Here is a 21,713-nt window from a genome sequence, read left to right on the forward strand (position 1 = left end):
TTAATTCTTACCCCTCTGAGTCGACTGCCTAATGATTCTGTGATTCTGTATATGCCCTGGCTTTCTCCTCTTCGTTCTCTTCTCTTTAGCTCCCTTCTCCTACCTTTAGAAATCTTAATCCTCATGATGACCCAACAAACTTCCTGGCTTGAAACGTTATCCTATTTCTGCTGTAACTGTTTATTTTCTTTGACTACAAGCCTAAGCATTTGGGCCTCATTTACAAGGGAACTGGAGCATCATTTATTTTGATGCTCCAGTGGTGCAGCGTGCCAGACCATATTTACAAGGCCATGAAAAGCCACCTTGCATGGCTTTTCATGGTCTTGTAAATATGGACACCTTTCATGCATAACACTGTGTGAAAGGGGTGTTCCATTGGTGTTGCTTGGGGTGTTCCCACCATGGATGTAATTTAAAGGTTTGCAGGGGCTGCAGTTGCGACCCCAAACTTCCCCCTTGTGACCCCTGACTCCTGGTTTCAGAGGCGGCAAATTCAGTGCCAGGAACACAGTGGCAGATCGTTTGTTCGTTGAGCCAGTTGGTACTCCACTCTCTTTGATTTCTGTCAATTTTTATTATACTAAAAGTGAACAATAAAATATTATAAAATATTATTCACTATTAGTGTGATAAAAATGGGGTACATTTAGCTGGAATATGCCCTTCCATGGCAGCTGAGGTAAGTAAAAATGTAAATATATGGTGTGTGTGTGCTTACAGCTGAGAGTGTGTTCACATGAGAGAGTGTGTGTTCAAGTGTGAATTTATATGTATGTGTAAGTATGTGTGTGTGAGTGAAAGTGGAGGTCAAAGGGAGCATGATGTCACCTTGGCTACCCATGGCATTTTGGTGAATTGATGTCCGTGGTCCCCACACAACATCCATGAAACCCGAAGGAATCAGACGCATTCCCAGGTTTACAAGTCTGAGAATAAGTCAGATTCCCATGCCACCTCAGGGGCACATTTTAACAGAGAATCCTATCCTCCAAACTCTAAATAAGGCACTTAGGTATTTTGGCCATATGGTTTGTTAGAAAAGGAGTCTCTGGATGGCAGTCAGTTTGCATTCTGTCCAAGCAGGGACCCTCACTCTAGTCAGGGTAAGGGAGTTACACTCCTAAGACAACCCCTGCTCACAATCTAGGCACAAGCAGTCAGGCTTATCTCAATGGCAATGTGTAAAGTATTTGTACCAACACACACAGTAGTACAGTGAAAAAAATACAAAATGGACCACACCAGTTTAGAAAAATAGGCAATATTTATCTAAATCAAACAAGACCAGCATGACAAAAATCCAACATACACTAGTCAAGATAACAATTTTAAAAATAAAAGGAGTCTTACTCCATAGAAAACAATGGAAACATTGGTGTGGCATAAAAAATAAAGCGCACAGGTGACCAGGCATTGAAAAGTCAGTGATGCATCGATTCCTTACTCGCAAATGAGGCCATGCATCATTTCTTCTCCAGTCGGGTAGGCAATGCATTGTTTTTCTCTCCCGCGAGAGAGAGCGATACGTCAATTTCTGGACGGGGCACCTTGGATCCATGCAGGTTCAAAATGATTTAGACGCCCAGCGATGATGCATCTGAAATCTGGCCTCACAGTGATGGAAAACCGCGCTGCATAGGGTTTGCATCGTTTCCAGCAGCCGCAAGCGGGTGTTGCATCGTTTCTCCAGCTGCAATGCCAGAGATGCATCGATTTCCCAGCCGCGATGCAGATGGTGTGTCGATTTCAGCTGTGAAGTGGGTAGTGTGCCATTTTTACACCTGCATTGCAGGAGGTGCATGAACATTTTCCCCGCACGGCTTCCTGTGCATTGATTTCAGTCCTTATTCTACCAGCTTCACCTTCCAAGGGCCCGGAGACTGGATAGGGCAGGAGTCTCAGCAGAGAGCAGAGAGTCCAGATGCTGGCAGAGGAAGCCTTTGATGGCCCTGAGACTTCAAAACAGAAGGCAAGCTGAGTCCAAGCCCTTGGAAGCATTTTACAAGCAGGGATATACCACAAAGTCTAGTCTTTGTTATCTTCCAGGCAGAATCAGCAACTGCAGGCCAACCCACCAAAGCATTGTCACAGGCAAAGGGGCAGTACTCCTCCTCCAGCTCTTCAGCTCTTTTACTTGGTAAAGGTTCCTCTTGGTTCCAGAAGTAATCTGAAAATCTTTGCTTTTGGGTCACTACTTATACCCCTATCTGACTTTGAAGTAGGCAAACATCAAAGGAAAGTCTCTTTTGTTCACAAGATCCTGCCTTGCCTTGCCCAGGCCTGGCTCCAAACTCACACCAGGGAGTTGGAGACTGCATTGTGTGAGGGCATGCACAGCCCTTTCAGGTGTAACTGACCACTCCTCCTTCCACTCTAGCACAGATGTACCATCAGGATATTCAGGCTACACTCCAGCTCCCTTTGTGTCACTGTCTAGTGGAGATTCCCAAACAGCCCAACTGTCAGTCTGACCCAGAAAGGGAATACACAAGCAAGCAGAGTCACAGAATGGTTTAAGAATGGTTTAAGAAAGAAAATGCCCACTTTCTAAAAATGGCATTTCAAACTGACAATTTAAAACCAACTTTACAAAAAAAAAAAATTAAATAGTGAGTTCAGAGACCCCAAACTCCTAATCTCCACCTGCTCCCAAAGTGAAACTGAACTTCAGGGATATTTTAAGGCAGCCTCCATCTTAACCAATGAGAGGGATAGGCCTTGCAACAGTGAAAACCGAATATGGCAATATTTCACTGTTAGGATATGTAAAAAACATTAGTACATGTCCTAGCTTTAACATACAATACACCCTGCTCATGGGGTTACCTAGGGCCTACTGTAGGGGTACCGTACATATACAAAAAGGCAAGGTTTGGGCATGGCAATTGAGTACACTTGGCAGGTCAAATTGGTAGTTTAAGACTGAGCCATGTTTACAGGGCTACTCCTGTGGGTGGCACAACCAGTGCTACAGGCCCACTAGTAGTACTTGAGCATCTCTAGTGCACTTTACTAGGAATTTACTTGTAAATCAAATAAGCCAATCATGGATAAACCAATCACGAGTACAATTTACACAGAGAGCATATGCACTTTAGCACTGGTTAGCAGTGGGAAAGTGCCCAGAGTCCTAAAGTCAATGAAAACTGGTCAGAAAAAATAGAAGGAAGGAGGCAAAAAGTTTGGGCATGACCCTGCAAAAAAAGGCCAGGTCCTACACAATTACTATAATTATTTACACTTGTCACATTTGCAGTTTGTTGTGTGAAAATACCACACACATATAAACTCTTTGTTGCCACACACATCTGATTCCTTCTTTGGTATGATGTTATCTTGCATACATTAATATCCATATGTATTGCCTCACAGTATCCTGTTATAAAATATCTCTTTATATTGTTACAGCATTCAGCATTAGAATATGATTTTTTTTTTTAATATGTTAGTTCAGGAACCAATGTTCTTGTTTATCTCCATCAGAATAGATAATAAATCCTTATGAACTAGCTGTGTCAGAATCCTTACCCATCCATCCCCCTCTCTTCTCTTTAATAATGATCTATATGAGCCAACAATTCTCTGGGATGCTGTCATTCAGAGTGAATATACTCTGTTTATGGGTGGAGGAGTATCGAGTCTTCAAGGCGGTTTTACATATGCCTTTCATCTACAGCAATTGCAGTGACCTGAGGCGAAGCTCATTGCCAGCCCCGCTTTAATGCATGATGACTGCTTGGGGGAGTAGTTGTCACAGGGGGCTGGATTTCTATTTCTACTTATAGTCAGTAAAGTAACTACTCCTATCGGAGATTAATGATTTCTTGTCTTTCTATGTGTGGCGAGAACTTCACCTTTTATTCACTTGTATCATGGCTGATTACATACCATTTTTCAGTTTTAAACTTAGCTCCCTACCACTCTTCCTCTCAAATGTAACACCTACATGATGCCCACGGTAGAAGTAACATTTGCATACCACTTTTGAAAGTAGCATTATCAGTCTGATTTAACATAAGTTGTTAATATTGTGTATTCAATGATATACATTTGAAACTGATGGAAATCCAACATCTCTTAAATATTTGAGGTATTCTTGCACTTAAACTGTGTACATTTTAATACCTTAAAGGGCATATCATTTGTGGCTCTGCACTGCCACATTTTTAAAGAAATTGCTGCCATTTATATTTACACCCATGTGACCTCTGTTCTGTTTGACGCTGTAGAGCAGTGGTTCCCAACCTGTGGTCCGGGGACCCTGGTGGTCCACGAAGCCTCCTCAGGAGGTCTGCGACTGCTTAGAAAATTAAATAATATTACAGATTAAAACAGTGGATATTCAAAAAGTGGATAAATGTGCATTTGAAAATATTTAACTGTAAAGGAATTTGAAATTGGAGGCTAGATATGAAATTAGTATCCTCACATTGGAAGCAGTGCAGGTGCATCAAACAGAATGTATTATGAACATTGTGTGACTTCAACTGACTTTAGAAAAACTCCAACCTTCCTATTAATTTCTTTTTTTTTAAATGTATATTTGTTTGCAAATAAATAAAATGTGTTATCATTTGTGTATGTGTTTGATGAATGCTTGTTTTTTGCATTTTTAGTGTAATCAATAATGTTTAGACTGGGGGTCCCTGACTTCCAATAATGACTCAGTGGGGGTCCTTGGAATTCAATAATGATTCAGTGGAGGTCCCTGGGTTCCAGTAATGATAAAGTAGGGGTCCACAGAAGTCAAAACGTTGGAAACCACCACTGTAAAGTAACCATTTTTCACTTGAGCGTACCGCAGACCAAGAGAGTAGCAATTCTGCTCTTCATGGAGCTCCTTTGATTTGCATGTTTTCATTTATTGGAATGAAAAAGGCAAGCAATGAATAATCATAATTTGCCAAAACACTGTAGAAAGTTTATTTGTGCACAATAGGAAAGATCATTGGTTACTCGACATATAGCACTACAATTAATAAATATAACGCTATACAGCCTTAACCCTGTGATAAGGCTATTTGCTGCATGATTGTATAGTAACGCCACATAACTCTGTTTACACCTTATCCACCTTTAGAATAGTCACTTGCTGAAAAAAGTAGCTGTGCTTCAGTTTTTAAAATATACATTTGCAGTTTGTGTACTGACTGCTTTCGAAGTTACTGCAACTATTGCAAGTAGCATAAATCTTGCTAAGTGGAACTATTTTTACATTTTCCTCTCACTCTTTTACATTATTTTTGTTCTGAAGTCACATTATTTTAATTTGTCTGGTCAATTTTCGACCTCTTTCTGGAGAGAACACTGCTAGTGGGAAGTAACAACAGGAAGTATGTTTGGTTTGTCTACTCAATGTTGGTTCCATTTTCGTGATTGCAATGGCAGATATGAGTTGCTATTCAATTACGAAGATGGTTTAAATTTGGTTGCACCTGTTTATCTGTATCTTTTTGTACCCCAAAGAGTTAAACAGCTATGTGCTGCTGGCTGTAATTTTAGCATAACTGGACATACAATGATATCTCTTTAGACTGACACATTTTTGGACTTCGGGTGAAAACACTCTATAGAGCAAATAATACCACTAGAATTGATTTGAATGAGCCACAGTGACTCAATAGATGATTTAGTGTTATATGGGTCAGGAAAAACAGTAACACCCCTTTGTCATCAAGACTGATTTGCTTCTGTAGTGGCACTTCTAGGTAAAACAATTAACTTTAGGTGTGACTACAATGCATGTTTCTGGGACAAAGAAAGACTAGGGGCCAAATTTACAAAAAGTGCCTCAGTGCGGTGCTGCATCAAAATATGTAGCACCGCGCTACTTCACTTTAGAAACGCAGGGATGTGCTGTAATTACAAAAATACTGCGCACCCCTGTGTTTCCCTCTGCACCCGTGCTAAATTTAGATGCCAGTGCCAACGCAGGTATCCTTAACCGTAATGCATGGGTGTGTGCATTGAGGGCATAGATTGTTTATGTGCAGGAAGGTGTCCCTTCCTTCACATAAATAATATACAATGACGATTTAGAACTTCTATGCGAGCATGCAGAATGCAGCACACATAGAAGTAGCAAATCATAATTATTGAATGATTGTTAATGTGCAGGAAGGGAAGCCTTCCTGCACATAAACAATCATTAATGGCCTTTTGGTCTTTCTATGTGTGCTGAAGAATGCAGCACACATGGAAAAAGGAAAAAACGTGAAGGATTAAAAGTATTCCTCCTCGTTGAGCCAAGCTAACACAGCCCCTGTGGTGGCATTAGAGGGACAGCATCAAAAGCAATGGGTGTTGTGGTGGAACGTCCACAGCAACACCCACTGCACACCCCTCTGATGCAGAAAACTTTGTCAAAAGGCCCACATTTACAAGGTGGCGTTAAGCCACAAAAAGTGGAATTCTGGCCCTATATGTGTAATTCCATGCAATGAAAAGCCATGTAGCAAGCATATGTAATCTTCCAGAGGTTCCATCTTGAGGCCTCCAAATCAAGCACCCTGAAGCATTTTTTTCAGTCTCTTAACAAAACTTTCAAACCAAATATCTACTTTGTAGGTTCTTCAGATTGGTCAGATTTTTGGATTTATCTGTAGAAATGTGCTTGGAGGAAAGATAAAGACATAAGTGGGAGAGGGTAATCTTACCTCAGCAAGTACACTTTCCCTGTGGAGCCCACAGCAATATCGACAAGTCCGTCTCTTGTAAGGTCCATCATTCCACTTATTGACTGACCAAAGAACTTCAGTCCTGGAGAAACACTTGACCCATCAATTCTCTGGTGGAGTCAAAACAGGAGTGATTGTCACAAGAGAACAGCAAAGACACCTATTTTTAAGATACTCGAAGACGTTCTGGACTCATGAATAGAATAGCCCCTTAAGAATCTCAAAAATAATCTTTATCTCTAAGAATATGACTTGGTAGAACAAAAAGCATTTTAAGTGAAATAGTAATAACAATATTTAAAAAACCTGAATTGAGGGATGTGATTGCATAGCAATATTTTTATATACGTTTCTTTTAATTTTACAAAACATATCAAGTCATAAATAAAGAATATAATTTGTAAATAAAGAATACAATTCTCTTGTGCTAACACAGTACATCACATCTATATGACATGCAAAGGTGGGGGGAAAGGATAGTGTCAATTGTGTCAGGCAACATGGCAAGTGGGCCTCAGCCCAGGCTTACACACTTTGCAACTGTACATAAGAGATCCCCCCCTTTCCCAGATCGTTCCCGAATGAGTCACATGTGTACATCCTGGTTATAAGCCAGTCAAGGGATCCATATCTTCTGATATTTTGGGGGTATCCTCTGGCACTGTACACCTATCTCTCCATCAGGGCACAGAGACTAGTACCCATCGTCCATATCTTAACGGCAGAGGTCTCACTCGCGCCCCACAGTTGGGTAATATCCCAGCGTAGCAATATTTAATGCTAACTGGAAGTCTAGTGTCAAAAGGCGGGGGGAAAAATTTGACCTGGAAAAATATTAACTCCATAATAGTGACTACACTAAACATCATCAAGATAAGTACATGTGAAGTTAAGAATCGTATTTAGAGTGCCCAAAATGTACTTACGCATATTGTGAAGTCGAAATTTTTTCGGGTTGAAATTTCAATCAAGAGATTGTGACATACATTCTTCGAAAAGGCTTACAGTTACTACAACTGCAATAATGCTTCAATTGTTTCTTTTTTATGTCTTTGTTGTATAAGTATAATTTTGTGTTTCTCCATTAACATGATGAGGACTGTGTACACATTTGAGCTATGAGGTTGAGAGGCCAGAAGTTATGGTATCTGCAGGCGAGGCTACAAGATTATCGCCTCTTTATAGTAAAGTTCTGTGATAGGCGACTGTGTTAAATCCCTTCTTCTTCCTGCAATAAGGGCATTTCTTCCGTGTCATTCCATGCCATTTGAGACAAGTACATTGATGGTATCTAATGCTTTGTCCCCTGGAACATTATATAATGTGAAGTCCCCATTATGGGGACAGGCTTCTCTAACATTGGGGCTGGTGCAGTCACATAAAAACTCACTCAAACAGTAAATGCTTTTGCCCTGTCCTTCCAACAGTGATCATCCAGATAGATTTACAGGTTCTCTGCCTTGCACCATCCCAACCCAGCATGCATGTCTCAGACATCAGAATTTTTAAAGGCAGCATTGAAATGTGCCTATCTACCAGTTTTCAAAACAACACTTTGGAACAAACAGCCACAAGTTAAAATACTTCATAAACCGAAACAAAAATAAAGACTTTACTAAAACGTTCTTGTTCTCAGCAGACACAGTATGACTGTGCACTGTTTGTGTTTGGCCTAAGGATATGGCCCAAGACACTCCCTCGCATTAGGTGGATGGGTCCGGGGATGTGATGGGGAACAGCATATTCTGACTGCAACATCTCAGTCTTCTTAAAGGGTGGTTCAGGGTCCCATATGTCTGGACAATGGCAACCTGTGCTGGGACCAACCTGGTTATAGAGAATAGAGTCAAGATGACCCACACATCAAGGGGGAGGTTGGTACATCAGTGTTTTTCAATCACTCTATTCATCCTGTGCATTTGCAGGAATTATATTGAAAGCCGACAAGTTTCTTGTTTCTATTTACATTACAGACAAGCATGCATTTTCAGAGAACAACTTAACATGGTGTTTTATGAGAATATCAGTAACAATAATATTTTCTGACTTAATATTGTGACCTCAAAATTAACTGAAATTGAAAAATATTTGTGTAAATGATATTTACAAATTCCAGGCAAGTTGAACGCAGGACACTGGGATCAAACTCTCTGTGCATCTGGGCCACTGATTTGTTGTTTTTCAAGAAAAAACTTAGGGCCTTATTATGAGTATGGCTGTCTTGAGACTACGAAACTTGCAGTGGTGGTTGGACTGCCGCACTCCTGGCGGTCCGACCGACAGATTATGATTCTGGAGGTCGAACCGCCAGGAGACCCCTGCCTCCACCTGGATTAGGGATTCCTCCTATAAAACATTACAGTTTACTATATGGGAGAAGTTCTCACCTGACTGTAGGCTTGCCTGATGCTGTTCCGCATTCCGTGGAATATGTACACAGATCCTTGGTTGTTGTTCTCTGTTGGGGCCCCAATGGCAATGTCTGTGATTCTATCTCCATTGATGTCGGTAATACCAGCGATGGATGCACCAAACTGGCTGAATAATTGACCTGTCTCACCCATGAGTGTCTGCCGGCAACTCATCAGACCCTGGAGAAAAAGAGATTGATAAATCGTTTATTGGTGGTCAGATAATTGGCTGTTGTCAGGATTCCTGCCCTTGTTTATTCAAGGCAACTAACACACCTAAAAAACAGTAAACGGAGCCAGGACTGGAGATGCCTTTTGTCTCTTTCCTTGAGACATTTTTTTTAAATTTAAAAACATGTTCTTCTAATGTTTGGGGCCTGCATGATATCTTTGTCTCAGGCCATGCATAAATATTTACCATGCCATTTAGCCAGTGTCTATAAGACTGAGTGACGTTAGAATGAAAAGTCTCTGGTCTTGAAGAGAAACTATAGGAAAATTAGAATTCGATTTGTTTAATTGGAAAGAGAACATTTTCATTTCATCAACAAGTGTGCATCAATATTCAAAAAGATAAGTGGGACGCCCAGGCTCCACTTCCATTCAAACTTTGGCCTCTCTACAGATTATAGCTTGAATAGAAACAACGTGAAATAATGACTTTTATGCCAAGTGGGCTTCTACCCACTGGAAATTGGCTTGAGGCCTTCATCACATTACCCACAGGATACCAAACTTACTATAGAAAAATGGAATTAAATGGTGAAATGCATTTGACTTGAACCACTGACATAGAGACGATGGGCCAGATGTAGCAAGCATTTTGCATGGTGCAAACTGCGAAAATCGCAGTTTGGGCCATGCAAAATGCCGAATGTGATGCTCATTCACAATTTGCGAGTCGGTACCGACTCGCAAATTGTGAATGCGACTCGCAAATAGGAAGGGCTGTCCCCTTCCTATATGCGACTCGCATCGCTATGCTAAATTGCATTGTGACCGCGAATGCGGTCGCAAGGCAATTCGCAGTTACCACCAGTGTCACACTGTCGGCGAAGGGGATTACTCTGTCTCAAATATGACAGATATCCCGCCCGCTGAATTACGAGTACATTATATCCTATGGAACACGTAATAAGGGCGGGATATCCGTCACATTTGGGACGGAGTAATCCCCTCCGCTGAAGTTGTAATCAGGCCCTTAGTGCTCAGATTTGTATTTACCTTGCTTTAAACAGATGCCATATTGTGCCATTCCACACAACTTTACATTATTATAGCCTTATAGGCCACTGAGCAAGCTATAACGGCCATTAAAGGCCTCATTCAGCGTTAACCATCTGAGCTGAAGGTTAACAAAAGAAGCAGGACTTTATGGCAGTGTAGCCCATCTATGGAGAGCTATAAGGCGATTAGAAAATTCTGCGACTAGAGGATTCTAATAATTAAAACAAAGGCTTCACTGTGGCTGTGGGGATAGAGAGGAGATTGAAATCCCCTTAGGTTCCATGAGGCATTTGTTCTCATCAACAGCTGTGAACAAAAACATTGGAATGTTGGAGTTCCGGGCCTTTACCGGCCATTAGAAGCCCCGAGCCTAACATTCCAATGTTCTAAATATGTTACAACACCTTTCATTAAGGTGTGATTTAAAAAAAGGAGGAATTGAGCAATCACTAAGAAGAAGCAAGAAGGGAAAGGTGATGGCCGTCTTGAAAAAGAGAGAAATAATATAATACAGGCCCTTATTTAGAATTTGGTGGACTGAATACTCCATCTCAGATGTGGCTGACATCCCTCCCGCTGTATTACAAGTGCATTGTAGCTAATCAAACTTCTAATAAGGTAGATGGGATGTCCCTAACGTTGTTATGAAGTATTCCATCTGTCAAACTCTAATTCAGGCCTATAATCTCCAAGCTGAAATTATGATTTTTGTGTTACATGTGAAAGGTGAATAGGAGTGCATTAGAATTTTCCTGAATTGCTTGTGGTCTGATATTTGGGAGAGACCAAGGTTTAAGAAATTCCAAAATACAGTGCCTTGGTGGGAGAGACACAGAGTTTGAATTAATGTGATTAGGTTTTCTGATTCTTCCAAATGAACAAATTACCGTTGATCAAAGCTGCACTTGGTTTTAGTGCTGGAAGGTCGGTAATACAACGCTTTGCATATGATGCAAAAATTAAGAAGCTCTCTTGGGAAAAAGAGATAGCCAGAATTTTTTGAAGATGCATCAATTTCAGAATTTTTTTCCAGGAAGTCCAGAATTACCTAATGGTATTATCCAGCAAGTCAATTTTTACTCTTGCTTGGCAATGTCCTGACTTAATGAGGTGTTTCTGCAACTTAGAATGAGTCACTCCGCTTTCCTACCGTTATCACCTCATGGTGGACATTTCATTTGAATCAGCTTCTTTGTGCTATAATAATACTGCACTCACCTTTCTGCCTTTGGCCCTGATTATGTATGGCATATTATGAATAGTTCAAACTGCTCAATATTATGAGGAACCTAACGCCACTGGATCTGGAATGACCAGATCAGTAAATTCTGGATCCAAAAGTCCCAGATCCACATACTCCAGACCCAGGACTCCCAGGCTCAAAGACATTAGGCCTGGTTTCACCATGTGTGGATGAGCACCCCGTCTAATTGTTGCATGTGCGGCGCTGGTGGGCAAGAGCTCAGCCTGACCCTTCCACAACCCCTATAGCACATTGGGGATGCATACAATGCTCACATAGTCATCCCCCAAACCAACACTCCCTTCTGGCATAACCAAGTAGCAAGATTGCGTATGAATGCACTCTGGTCACATGCTGACCTCTGGTCCAAAGGCTGTGGCATAGGGCACAGGAGACAGAGGACCCCTCCCCCCACACCCGATCCAACCTGCATTGAGAATCCATTTTCTGGACATGCCACCTCCTCCTGGAGTACACCCTCAGGCACTGGGTTAGCCGGGGGCTAAATGTAACCCTACTCCCTCCCCCAAGGAAGGACAGCCCAGGAAACTGGCAACATGGCTGAATGCAACTTCCCTCCCCTTCTCAAAGCACAACAGAGGGGAGCACAGAACGTTCTATCCAAGTAGAAGCCCAGCTCTTACTCAAACGCCCTCCAATACCAGCTTAAATCAAAGATACCACTCTCCAATGTTTGTGCACTATAAACAACCAAACTTCTAACCAGGTCCTTTGTGTGTGTGGTCTAGCCAGATTCAAATCCAGGACATACAAATAGGAGGACCAGCCATAAGAACAGGATAAAGTTGGGCAAGGACTCATTGTAAAGGTGCATACAGGGAAATATAACAGATAGATGATGGCTGTAAAAGGGCATATATCACAAAAAATGTAGATGTTGCGTCTTACCACTTTCATTTAGGGGGCAGTCAAAGGCAATTTTCCCATTTGTGGAGATGCTACTGGATCCTCCACCAGGAATACTAACCTGCTGGATGTCCCATGCCTAGAATTTGTATTGGAATGAGCATCCCTTTTAGGGTAGACTGCCCAGCACCATGATTGGAAGCTGTTGTAGTCCATCATGTTCGACAATCATGGAAAAGTTCTGAAAATGTCCTTGAAGTGCAGGGAGAAAACTGCCACCACACCAGGGACATTTTAATGAGGATGCTGAAATTATACCCTTGCTATGGGTGTCATTTCCCAGTGAACAGGGAGCTTGAAGCTGGGGTAGGTGTTTACAGACTGAGTGGCTGGGAAAGAAAATATCTAGACCAGTTTGGACCACTGAAGCTTGTTGCTATCGCGATGGGGCCCATCCTTTAATATGAGGAGGGTTCCTGTGAGATAACCTACTGTAGGTTTTATGAAGAATGAGGATTAGGTAGGTTTATTGGTCCTGAGGAATCGCATTAGATCCTTGTTGACTATAGAAGCAAGAAACATGTTGACCTTTCTTTGAGGCAGTATAGGGATTCCGGTACTTGCACTTAACACATTCCCAGACTATAGGGACTGTATTTATTAGACATTTCATTTGATTAGGGTAGATTAGACATCAATCTAATTTCTTCCCCTACACTATTATTTTTAATCATGGCAGAGGTTTAACTTCCAATAAAAAACTTTTTCCATTCTTCCTCTAGTCATTTTTAACGGCACCTTTTTTGTACCAATCCCACATTTCAGCATTCACCAACCGGTAACTATCTATATTAAAAGAGCTCCGGCAAAGAGCCTGTATGAGGGGCCCGTCAGGCATTGCAGCGCCGGTCTGACGAGGAGCAAATCCCAATGATGAAGCATGTCACCACTTGGTGAGTGAGGGTTCTTGTTCCGGCCTGATCAGACTCACGGGGATGCATCCTTTTTTGCTCTGTTTTGGGATTTATCATTCTATCCCTGAGTGGAACTGTGTATTCTTTGTGTTGTGTGTCATTTCCCAGTACCTGCTTTCAGGAAGAGGAGGACTGTAGCAATGGGACAGAGTCACAAGAAGATATTGTGGCAAGTGGGTTGAATTAGAGAGAATAATCCATGGGTCGGACACAAGCAAGCTGGACTTTTGTGAGTAATCTTGCACAGAGCTCTTCTCCCCAATGAACTTCCAGTATTCAGGCTGTGATATACTTCACCGAACAAGACCAGCTGACATAATGGCAAATTCTAAAGGGCATATTTACAAGACACTAGAGCCAATTTTGTGATGCTCAGGTGGTGCTGTGCACTGCTTCATATTTATAAGGCGGCACTAAGATTTTTGTGGCTTAATGCCACCTTGTGAATACAGGCCCCTCCGACGCAGCAAGCGGCGTGCAATGAATGTTGATGTGGGCATTCCACCACAAGATCCACTGCTCTTGACGCTGCCCGAGATTAACAAGGAATCATAAATTTGAGGCCACACGAAAAACGAACACCACACCATTGCGCAATGCAGAGAAATACTTTTATTTCTCCTCATTTTTGTTTTTCCTGTGTGTGCTGCAGTATGCAACACACATTGAAAGAGCAAAATGCCATGAATGATTTTTTATGTGCAGGAAGGTGCATAAACGATCATTCAATAATGACGATTTGCTACTTCTATGTGTGCTGCATTCTGCTGCACACATAGAAGTGCCATGTCACCATTGCAGGTTGTCTATGTGCACATAAACAATTATTCCCTTCAATGCAGACACCCTTGCGCTATGGTGAAGGATGCCTGTGTTGGCACTGGCAGCTAAATTTAGCACCAGGGCTAGGGGAAACACCATATATTTGTAAATACAGCACAATCCTTCATTTCAGAACTGACATACCCCAGTGCTGCTAATTTTCCATGTAAATATACCCTTCTCAGATCAATGTGGGGAGGTGTTTTCTCTGCTAAACTAGAACGGGTACCATTAAAGCCCTTATTTCATGGCCAACAATACAGTTGCATCATTTTCAGCATAGTCTATGGCAATTTGTAACAAATACAGAGAATATGCTGCATTAGCGAAATTCTTCAATAAAGAGTGTGCACTCAAAAAGTAGAGAAAACGAAAACCCAGTAAAAGCAATGAATGACAGACTCTGAGTCATTAAACCTACAATGTGAACTGATTTCTCAGGAAGGACAGCTGCCAATGACTGAACTGAAGCTGGCAACCAACAAAAAGAAACTAATGGCACAAATCGAAGACATAGGCGTTCTGTTCTGGCAGACCTTGAAAAGAAGTGCAAATCAAGCGCATGTTTATTTTTATTTATGAAATATTCTGTTATACTGCACATAGGCCCTTCAGGGAAAAACAGTAAACAATAGGATCATTGGCCCATATGTACGAAACAAATTTGCATTTTTTAACAGACAGAATCGCTATTACAGGCCGTTAAGAAATGGAAAATAGCCTTTTGATATGTACAAAAGGCAGTTACGCAGTTGCAAAATGCACTTTCTGCCAAGTAGAAATCGCATTTTGGAAATCGTGAAATAGGAAATCACAAATAGGGATTTCCTATTTGCGATTTCTCAACCACATCTACATAGTATTCACTAATTGCGCATTTCCTAATTGCGACATGAGTATTTAGGAAATGCTTCTACCATCAAATCCGATCTGATGGTAACCAGGTGCAATCTTATAAAAGGACTCTGGTGTGAAGACAACACAAACTGCTGCTATATAGGCACACATTGTGAGAAAAGGCCCTGTCACTTCAACGATGTAGGGGGAGTTGTGGTCTCTAATCCAGTGGTTCCCTAGCAGAGCATGAGGCTGATGCTGGGAAGCTGGACCCCTGAGAGTATCCTTGTTCATAGTACAGTGTAAATGCCTTCCAGGGACGAGGTTTGCACCCCACAAAGTATAAAATGCTGTCTAACTCTCCCCCCAGTCCTGTCATATTCTGCTCAATGGAGAATTCCGAGGCAGTCTAAGGGCTGCAAAGCAACAATAGAACAACCAGCATATGACTAACATGCCAGCGCCCCAGTCTCATTTTCCCAAAGTGTGTCCGATTAAATATTTTACACAAGCAGCTACTTGCAATTCACAAAAAATGTGATTTTAGCAAACAATTGGTGATTAGGGGCCACTTATACGTAGCCTTTTGCATGTCGCAAACAGCGAATCGGGCCGTTTGTGACGTACAAAATGCATTTTGCCATGTTCAGACCCAATTTTGTGATTCAGTAAACTATTTACCAAATCGCAAAAAGGGATTGCGACTGGCAGTCCCAATTATGATTGTTTTGTGACCCTGAATGCGGTCGCAAAACAATCACAGTTAGCACCAGTGTCACACTGGTGCTAACCCATTCGCAAATGGGAAGGGGTCCCCATGGGACCCCTTCCCCTTTGTGAATGTCAGAAAACACATTTTTTCAGAGCAGGTAGTGGTCCTATGGACCACTGCCTGCTCTAAAATGTTTCATTTTTTGTTTTTGAAATGCATCTCGTTTTCCTTTAAGGAAAACGAGCTGCATTTAAAAAAAAAAAGTGCTTTATTTAAAAGCAGTCATAGACATGGTGGTCTGCTATCTCCAGCAGGCCACCATCCCTGTGAGGGCCGCCATTCCCAAAGGGGTGGCAAATTGAGACCTGCCTCATGAATAATTATGAGGTGGGCATTTGCAAACCCTTTGCGAATTGCTAATAGTGTCATTGACACTATACAACATAAGGTTTTGCGTCTCGCAAATTTTGAATCTCAAAACCAATGGTTGGTACACGTGGCCCTTGGTTTCTTAAAGAAATGCAAGTCTTCTGCCATTCTTTTGCTGGCACGCAGTATGAAGAGCAAAGACATACAATTCTTGCAGCATATTATATTAGCACATACACTGCATCGTAAATTGTGCATGAGTTTCTAGATAGCCCTTTAGCTTTATTCATCTATGCACCAGTTGTTCAACACCCCAGACCCTATGATGTCTGTAACACTGGGCAGGGTATTACATTGCGCTTCATGCCACAAGCTGACTAACATATCTGGGCCTCTGAGCAGCCAGCAATGTATTTGAAGACCACAGTAAAAATTCGAAAAAGGAGGAAAACATTCAGTAAACTATGACAAGAGCCCAGTCAGGAATGAGTCAGACATTCAATTGGCACTTCTTGTTTCTAAAGCGGCAGTGGAAAGGCGGCTATTCTTCCGTTCAAGTGTGCAGGGACCCGGGAAGGGACAAAAGAGTACATTCCACAATTTTCTTATTAGGAAATCACAATTTAGCGATTTCCTAAATTTCAATTTGCTTATAGTAATTGCAACTCCATAGGAATGGTCATTAAGATATCGCAATTTTTGTACATACTGATTTGCGATTCCCAAATAGCAATTTCTTATGATTTGATATTTAGGAATCGCAAATCAGAATTTTTGTAAATATGAGCTAATGTGTTTCAGTAAACTAAAACAATGACCAGCAAAAAATAGATACAAATGTGTTGGAAGCTAAGTCGGTGGCCGTCAGAGCTAGGACCACAGCCCTGTTAAAAAATCTAGGGATACTAAATAACAAGCTCAAAATGAGAGCTCAAGTCAACGCAGTGTGCATTTCCTGCTTCCACATCCTATGCATGCTGCAAAAGATCTTCAAATGGTTGTCTCAGAACACCAGATGAAGCGTAACTTAAGCACTTATCATCAGCAGGCTGGACTATGGCAACACTCTTTGCCGGAATCTCCAGGCGACTCCTGCACAGACTCCAGACTACCCAGAACGCGGCTGCAAGACTCATACTCACCCTCCCACATCACACCCACATCCCAATAGACCTCAGGAAGCTTCACAGGATCCTCATTCACAAGTGCAGCCAATTCAAATTTCTCACACACACACACATACTAAGCCCTACACAATGCAGGACACTTTCACCAACTCACCAGACACCTAAGCTCTGCCTCACTCTCACACAGTTCTCACATGCGCTAAAGAAAAACTAGAGGTAATTCATTCTCCTACAATGCACCCAAGACATGGAACGACCTCCCTCAACACATCCGAGCCTCATCCTATTTCTTGAGTTCCACAAGAAGCTGAAGACCTTGTTGTTCATATAAGCACCCAAGCACCTTGGGAACACACACCTACACACCTTACCCAAGCACCTGGCTACCCTTTAGGGAGATTAGAGCAGCATACAAATCATACATGCATAACATAACAACATGAAAAGTCATCTCCTGGAAAGAGTTATAACCTACTGTAAGTGAATTTAGGAACTGTTGATAGAGGTGTGTTTTTTAATTTGCACCTTGCTCTAAATTTAGGAATTGGTAGGAGTAAAGCTTTCTGGCTTAGAATTGTTTGAAACCATCATATATAGAAAGCACATTTACCAGGTGTGGAAGTTTGTTCTAGTGTATAGCCTTACATGCAACAGGGTTTGAATTGGAGTATTGCCATGATGAAGAGCCAAAGGAGTTCCTGCAGTATTGGAGTAATGTAGTCGAATTTGCCAGCTGTGATAATAATCCTGGTCGCTGAATGCAGTTCAACTTTTAGTGTTACAATAATTGTTTGATGGGCTCCCTCCAGGGAGGCATTTTCAAAGTATAATCAAGATATTACCAAGGCATGGATAGTGTTTCCAGGAGACTATGGGAAATAAGGTGGTGATTTTTTTTCTGGGACGTCTGAGGTGGACGTTTGTTGATTTAGCCACTTTGTTTATGTAGGGCTGGCTCAATCATGAATTTGAGAGATTTTATGGAGAGAGCTAGGAATGGGCTAGAATAAGAGAAAGGGATACCCACATCCCTAATCCATAAAAAATAGATTAAGCCCCCTCCCAATGCAGAAAGTTTAGGAACATCCTGTAAAGGATATAACATTGACACAGACTGGAGTTTCAGATAAGGCTAATAAAGAGGATCTTAAGCATTTAGGACCTGGTTAAGAATTGGGTGGTAACAGAACACCTGGTTTCTCGAGATACTAGCATATTATGGGCTAGAGGACTTAGTTTATGGGAAGGAGCAGAAGTAGACAACAGAATAAAGGAAAAAAAGAAGATGGTTGCTCTTAATCAGAACAGAAACAGAGAAGGTAGTCAGACAGGGGGACATGAGGATGCAGTAGGCTCTCTCATTAATGAAAAATCTTTGTGACCCTGGAACAGGGACATCAAGGAGTTTTTCAATATGAAGACTATTCACCATGATTGATTTATTGTACTGGAAAAGCATTCACGTAAGAAAATTAGAGGCAACAGATTTGTGAACAAAGATTTGACAAAATAGGTTTCCTTAAGTACATTATATTTTTGAGTCACAAAAAATAGTTGTTTGACTTTTCATCCTTGTTGTGGTCTCCCCTAACTTTTTGCCACTGTTTCCCAGGTTGTTGATGTATGCTGGACTCTTTTTTTGCTGTTTTTGTTACTCTGGGCACTTTACCACTGCTATCCAGTGTTAAAGTGCAAGCGCTCCTATATAAAATGTGTATGTAATTGGCTTTCCATGATTGGCATATTTGATTTACTGGTGAGTCCCTAGTACAGTTCACTAGAGGTGCCCAGTCCCTGTAAATCAAATGCTACTAGTGGGCTTGCGGCACTGGTTGTGCCACCCACATTAGTAGCTCTCTAAACATGGCTCAGACCTGCCACTGCAGTGTCTGCAGTTTTAAACTGCCAATTCGACTTGGCAAGTGTACCCACTTGCCAGGCCAAACCTTCCCTTTTCTTACATGTAAGACACCCCTACGGCAGGCCCTAGGTAGCCCCATGGGCAGGGTGCAGTGTATGTTTAAGGTAGGACATATACTAATGTGTTTTATATGTCCTGACAGTGAAATACTACCAACTTCAGTTTCACTGTTGCAAGGCCCATCTCTGTCATAGGCTAACCTGGAGGTTACCTTTAAAAATGATTAAAGGGTAGATTCCCTTTGGGAGCAGATAGACATGTGGAGTTTGGGTCTCTGAGCTTGCTTAAACCACTCTGCCTGTTTGTGGATTCCCTGTCTGGGTCAGTTTGCCAGTTGGGTTGTTTGCACCTCTCTCTAGACAGTGACACAAATGGAGCTGGGGTGTAGCCTGCATATCCTAATTAGCCATCTGCGATAGGAGGGAGGGGAGGAGTGGTCACTTACACCAGAAAGGGCTTTGCCTGCCCTCACACAATGGAGTCTCCAACCCCCTGGTGTGCGTCTGGGGCCTGGCCTGGGAAAGGCAGGGTTTCACAAACAAGAGAGATTTTCCTTTGAAGTAAGCCTACTTCAAAGGCCGAAATGTGTATAATAAGAGCACCCAAAAACACCGACTTTAAATCACTTCTGGACATCTAGAGGAACCTCTGCCTGGAGAAGAGCTGAAGAGCTGAGGAGAAGGGCTGCCCTGCCTGAGACTGTGCTTTGTGGAGCTATCCTTCAGCTGCTGCTTCTGCCTATTCAAGAGGACAAAGACTGGACTTTGTGTGCCTTCCTGCTTGTGAAGAAAGCTCCAAGGGCTTGTCCTGAGCTTACCTCCTATAACTGAAGTCTCAGGGCCATCAAAGACTTCCCCTGCCAGCACCTGGACTCTCTGCTGAGACTCCTGCCCTGCCAAAGGGTGCCCTATCCAGTTCCTGGGTCCTTGGAAGGTGAAGCTTGCAGACCAGGATTGAAAATCCATGCACAGATCGCCGTGTGGGGAAAATATCGGCGCACTTTCCGATGAAGCGGGTGAAAAACGACGCACCATCGGCTTCGTGGCAGAAATCGACGCTCCACCAGAATCGGACAGGAAAATCACTGCACGTAGCTGAAAGAAGAACGCACAACACCCGCTGATGGAGGCTGTTAACATCACAGCCCACACTGCGAGGTTTTGTTGATACTATGCAGCAGGATTTTCGACACAAACCTTGCTGGGTGAGGAAAAACAACGCAACGCCTGCCCGGACCCAAGTGCTGCCTGGATCGACACATCGCTCCCCTGCGGGGAGGAAAAACAACGCACGCCAACCCGACCAGAGAAGGAGAAACGACACACAGTCGCGCTTGCAGGTGAGAAATCGATGCACTGCTTACCTTTTTCAACGCACTCGCCCATGTGTGTTATTTTGATGCTACCCAGCTACTTTTCAACGCTAACAGTGTTTTACCTGTTTTCTCAAGGATTTAAGACTCTTTTTGCTTTTTAATTAATAACTTGACTTGTGTATGTTGGATTTTTGACATTTTGGTCTTGTTTTGTTTAGATAAATATTTTCTATTTTTCTAATCATGTATTGTGTTATTTTGTTCTGTTTTCGTTAGGTTACTCTGTGTGTTGGTACAAATAATTTATACCTAGCACTCTGAAGTTAAGCCTGCCTGCTCATGCCAAGTTACCAAGGAGGTGATCGGGGGTTAGCTGAGGGTGATTCTCCTTTACCATGACTAGAGTGAGGGTCCTTGCTTGGACAGGGGGTGACCTGACTATCAACCAAAGACCCCATTTCTAACAATAGTGTTGTGCTGGATACATTTCAAATGATTGTGCATTACATGTTCCAACAGATAATCAAATGGTGTAATGTTTAATCCTTCAAGAATCTCAAAACTATGTAGGTTCCTTTTGTGGACTGATGTGCAAATACAGGATATTAGTTTCGAATTTGTAAAGCGTGTGAGTTTATCTTCTAAAATGTAAAGGATTAATTCTCTAGTTTTAAAGTCAGTGTATGAAGTATGAAACATTCTCTGAGACACCATTTCAGATAGAACTAATGTGATAACTGACAATCTGCTGAGAAGAAAGATTATTGGATATGAAAAGATCTACGAGTTTATAACGTCCATCCAGCTCTGGGTCAATAGATCTGGCTACTGATGGTTTTTCTTTTGTGCTCAGCAAACCAAAGTCACATTTTAAAATGTGGGTGTCTTGGAATGGAGCTTATCTAAAACAAATCTTCTTGACTGCAGAGGTGCAGAGGAAAGGAAAAGAAGTACATTTCTGTCATCCTCCACTGTCTCTTCATTGTCCTCCCAAAAACTACCTTGTATTGCACCCACAGCAGTATGGATCAGCAGCACAGACACTAGATCAATTTCCCAGAACTAGAATTGATAAGTGCCCCATACGCCCAAGTGTAACACTACTAAGCTCCCTGATTTGACTTTGTAATTTTGAGTCCTACTATTGGAAAAAATGTCTGTACTCATTGCAATTCATCCTCCAAAGATAGCTGATTACCAGAGCATGT

General features: G+C 42.0%; 1 protein-coding gene across 2 annotated transcripts in view; it reads right to left on the reverse strand.

The window, feature by feature from the left end:
* Positions 1-21,713, reverse strand: part of LOC138304332 (integrin alpha-M-like) — a 628,283-nt gene that overhangs the window by 226,841 nt on the left and 379,729 nt on the right. For both annotated transcript variants that reach the window (XM_069244296.1, XM_069244297.1), the window contains 2 exons: positions 9,068-9,271; positions 6,660-6,790 (listed from right to left, as the gene is read on the reverse strand). In XM_069244296.1, the coding sequence (XP_069100397.1) occupies positions 6,660-6,790; positions 9,068-9,271 (335 nt within the window). The remainder of the gene's footprint in view (positions 1-6,659; positions 6,791-9,067; positions 9,272-21,713) is intronic.

Source organism: Pleurodeles waltl, chromosome 7, assembly GCF_031143425.1.
Source record: "Pleurodeles waltl isolate 20211129_DDA chromosome 7, aPleWal1.hap1.20221129, whole genome shotgun sequence".
NCBI classification, from domain to species: domain Eukaryota; kingdom Metazoa; phylum Chordata; class Amphibia; order Caudata; family Salamandridae; genus Pleurodeles; species Pleurodeles waltl.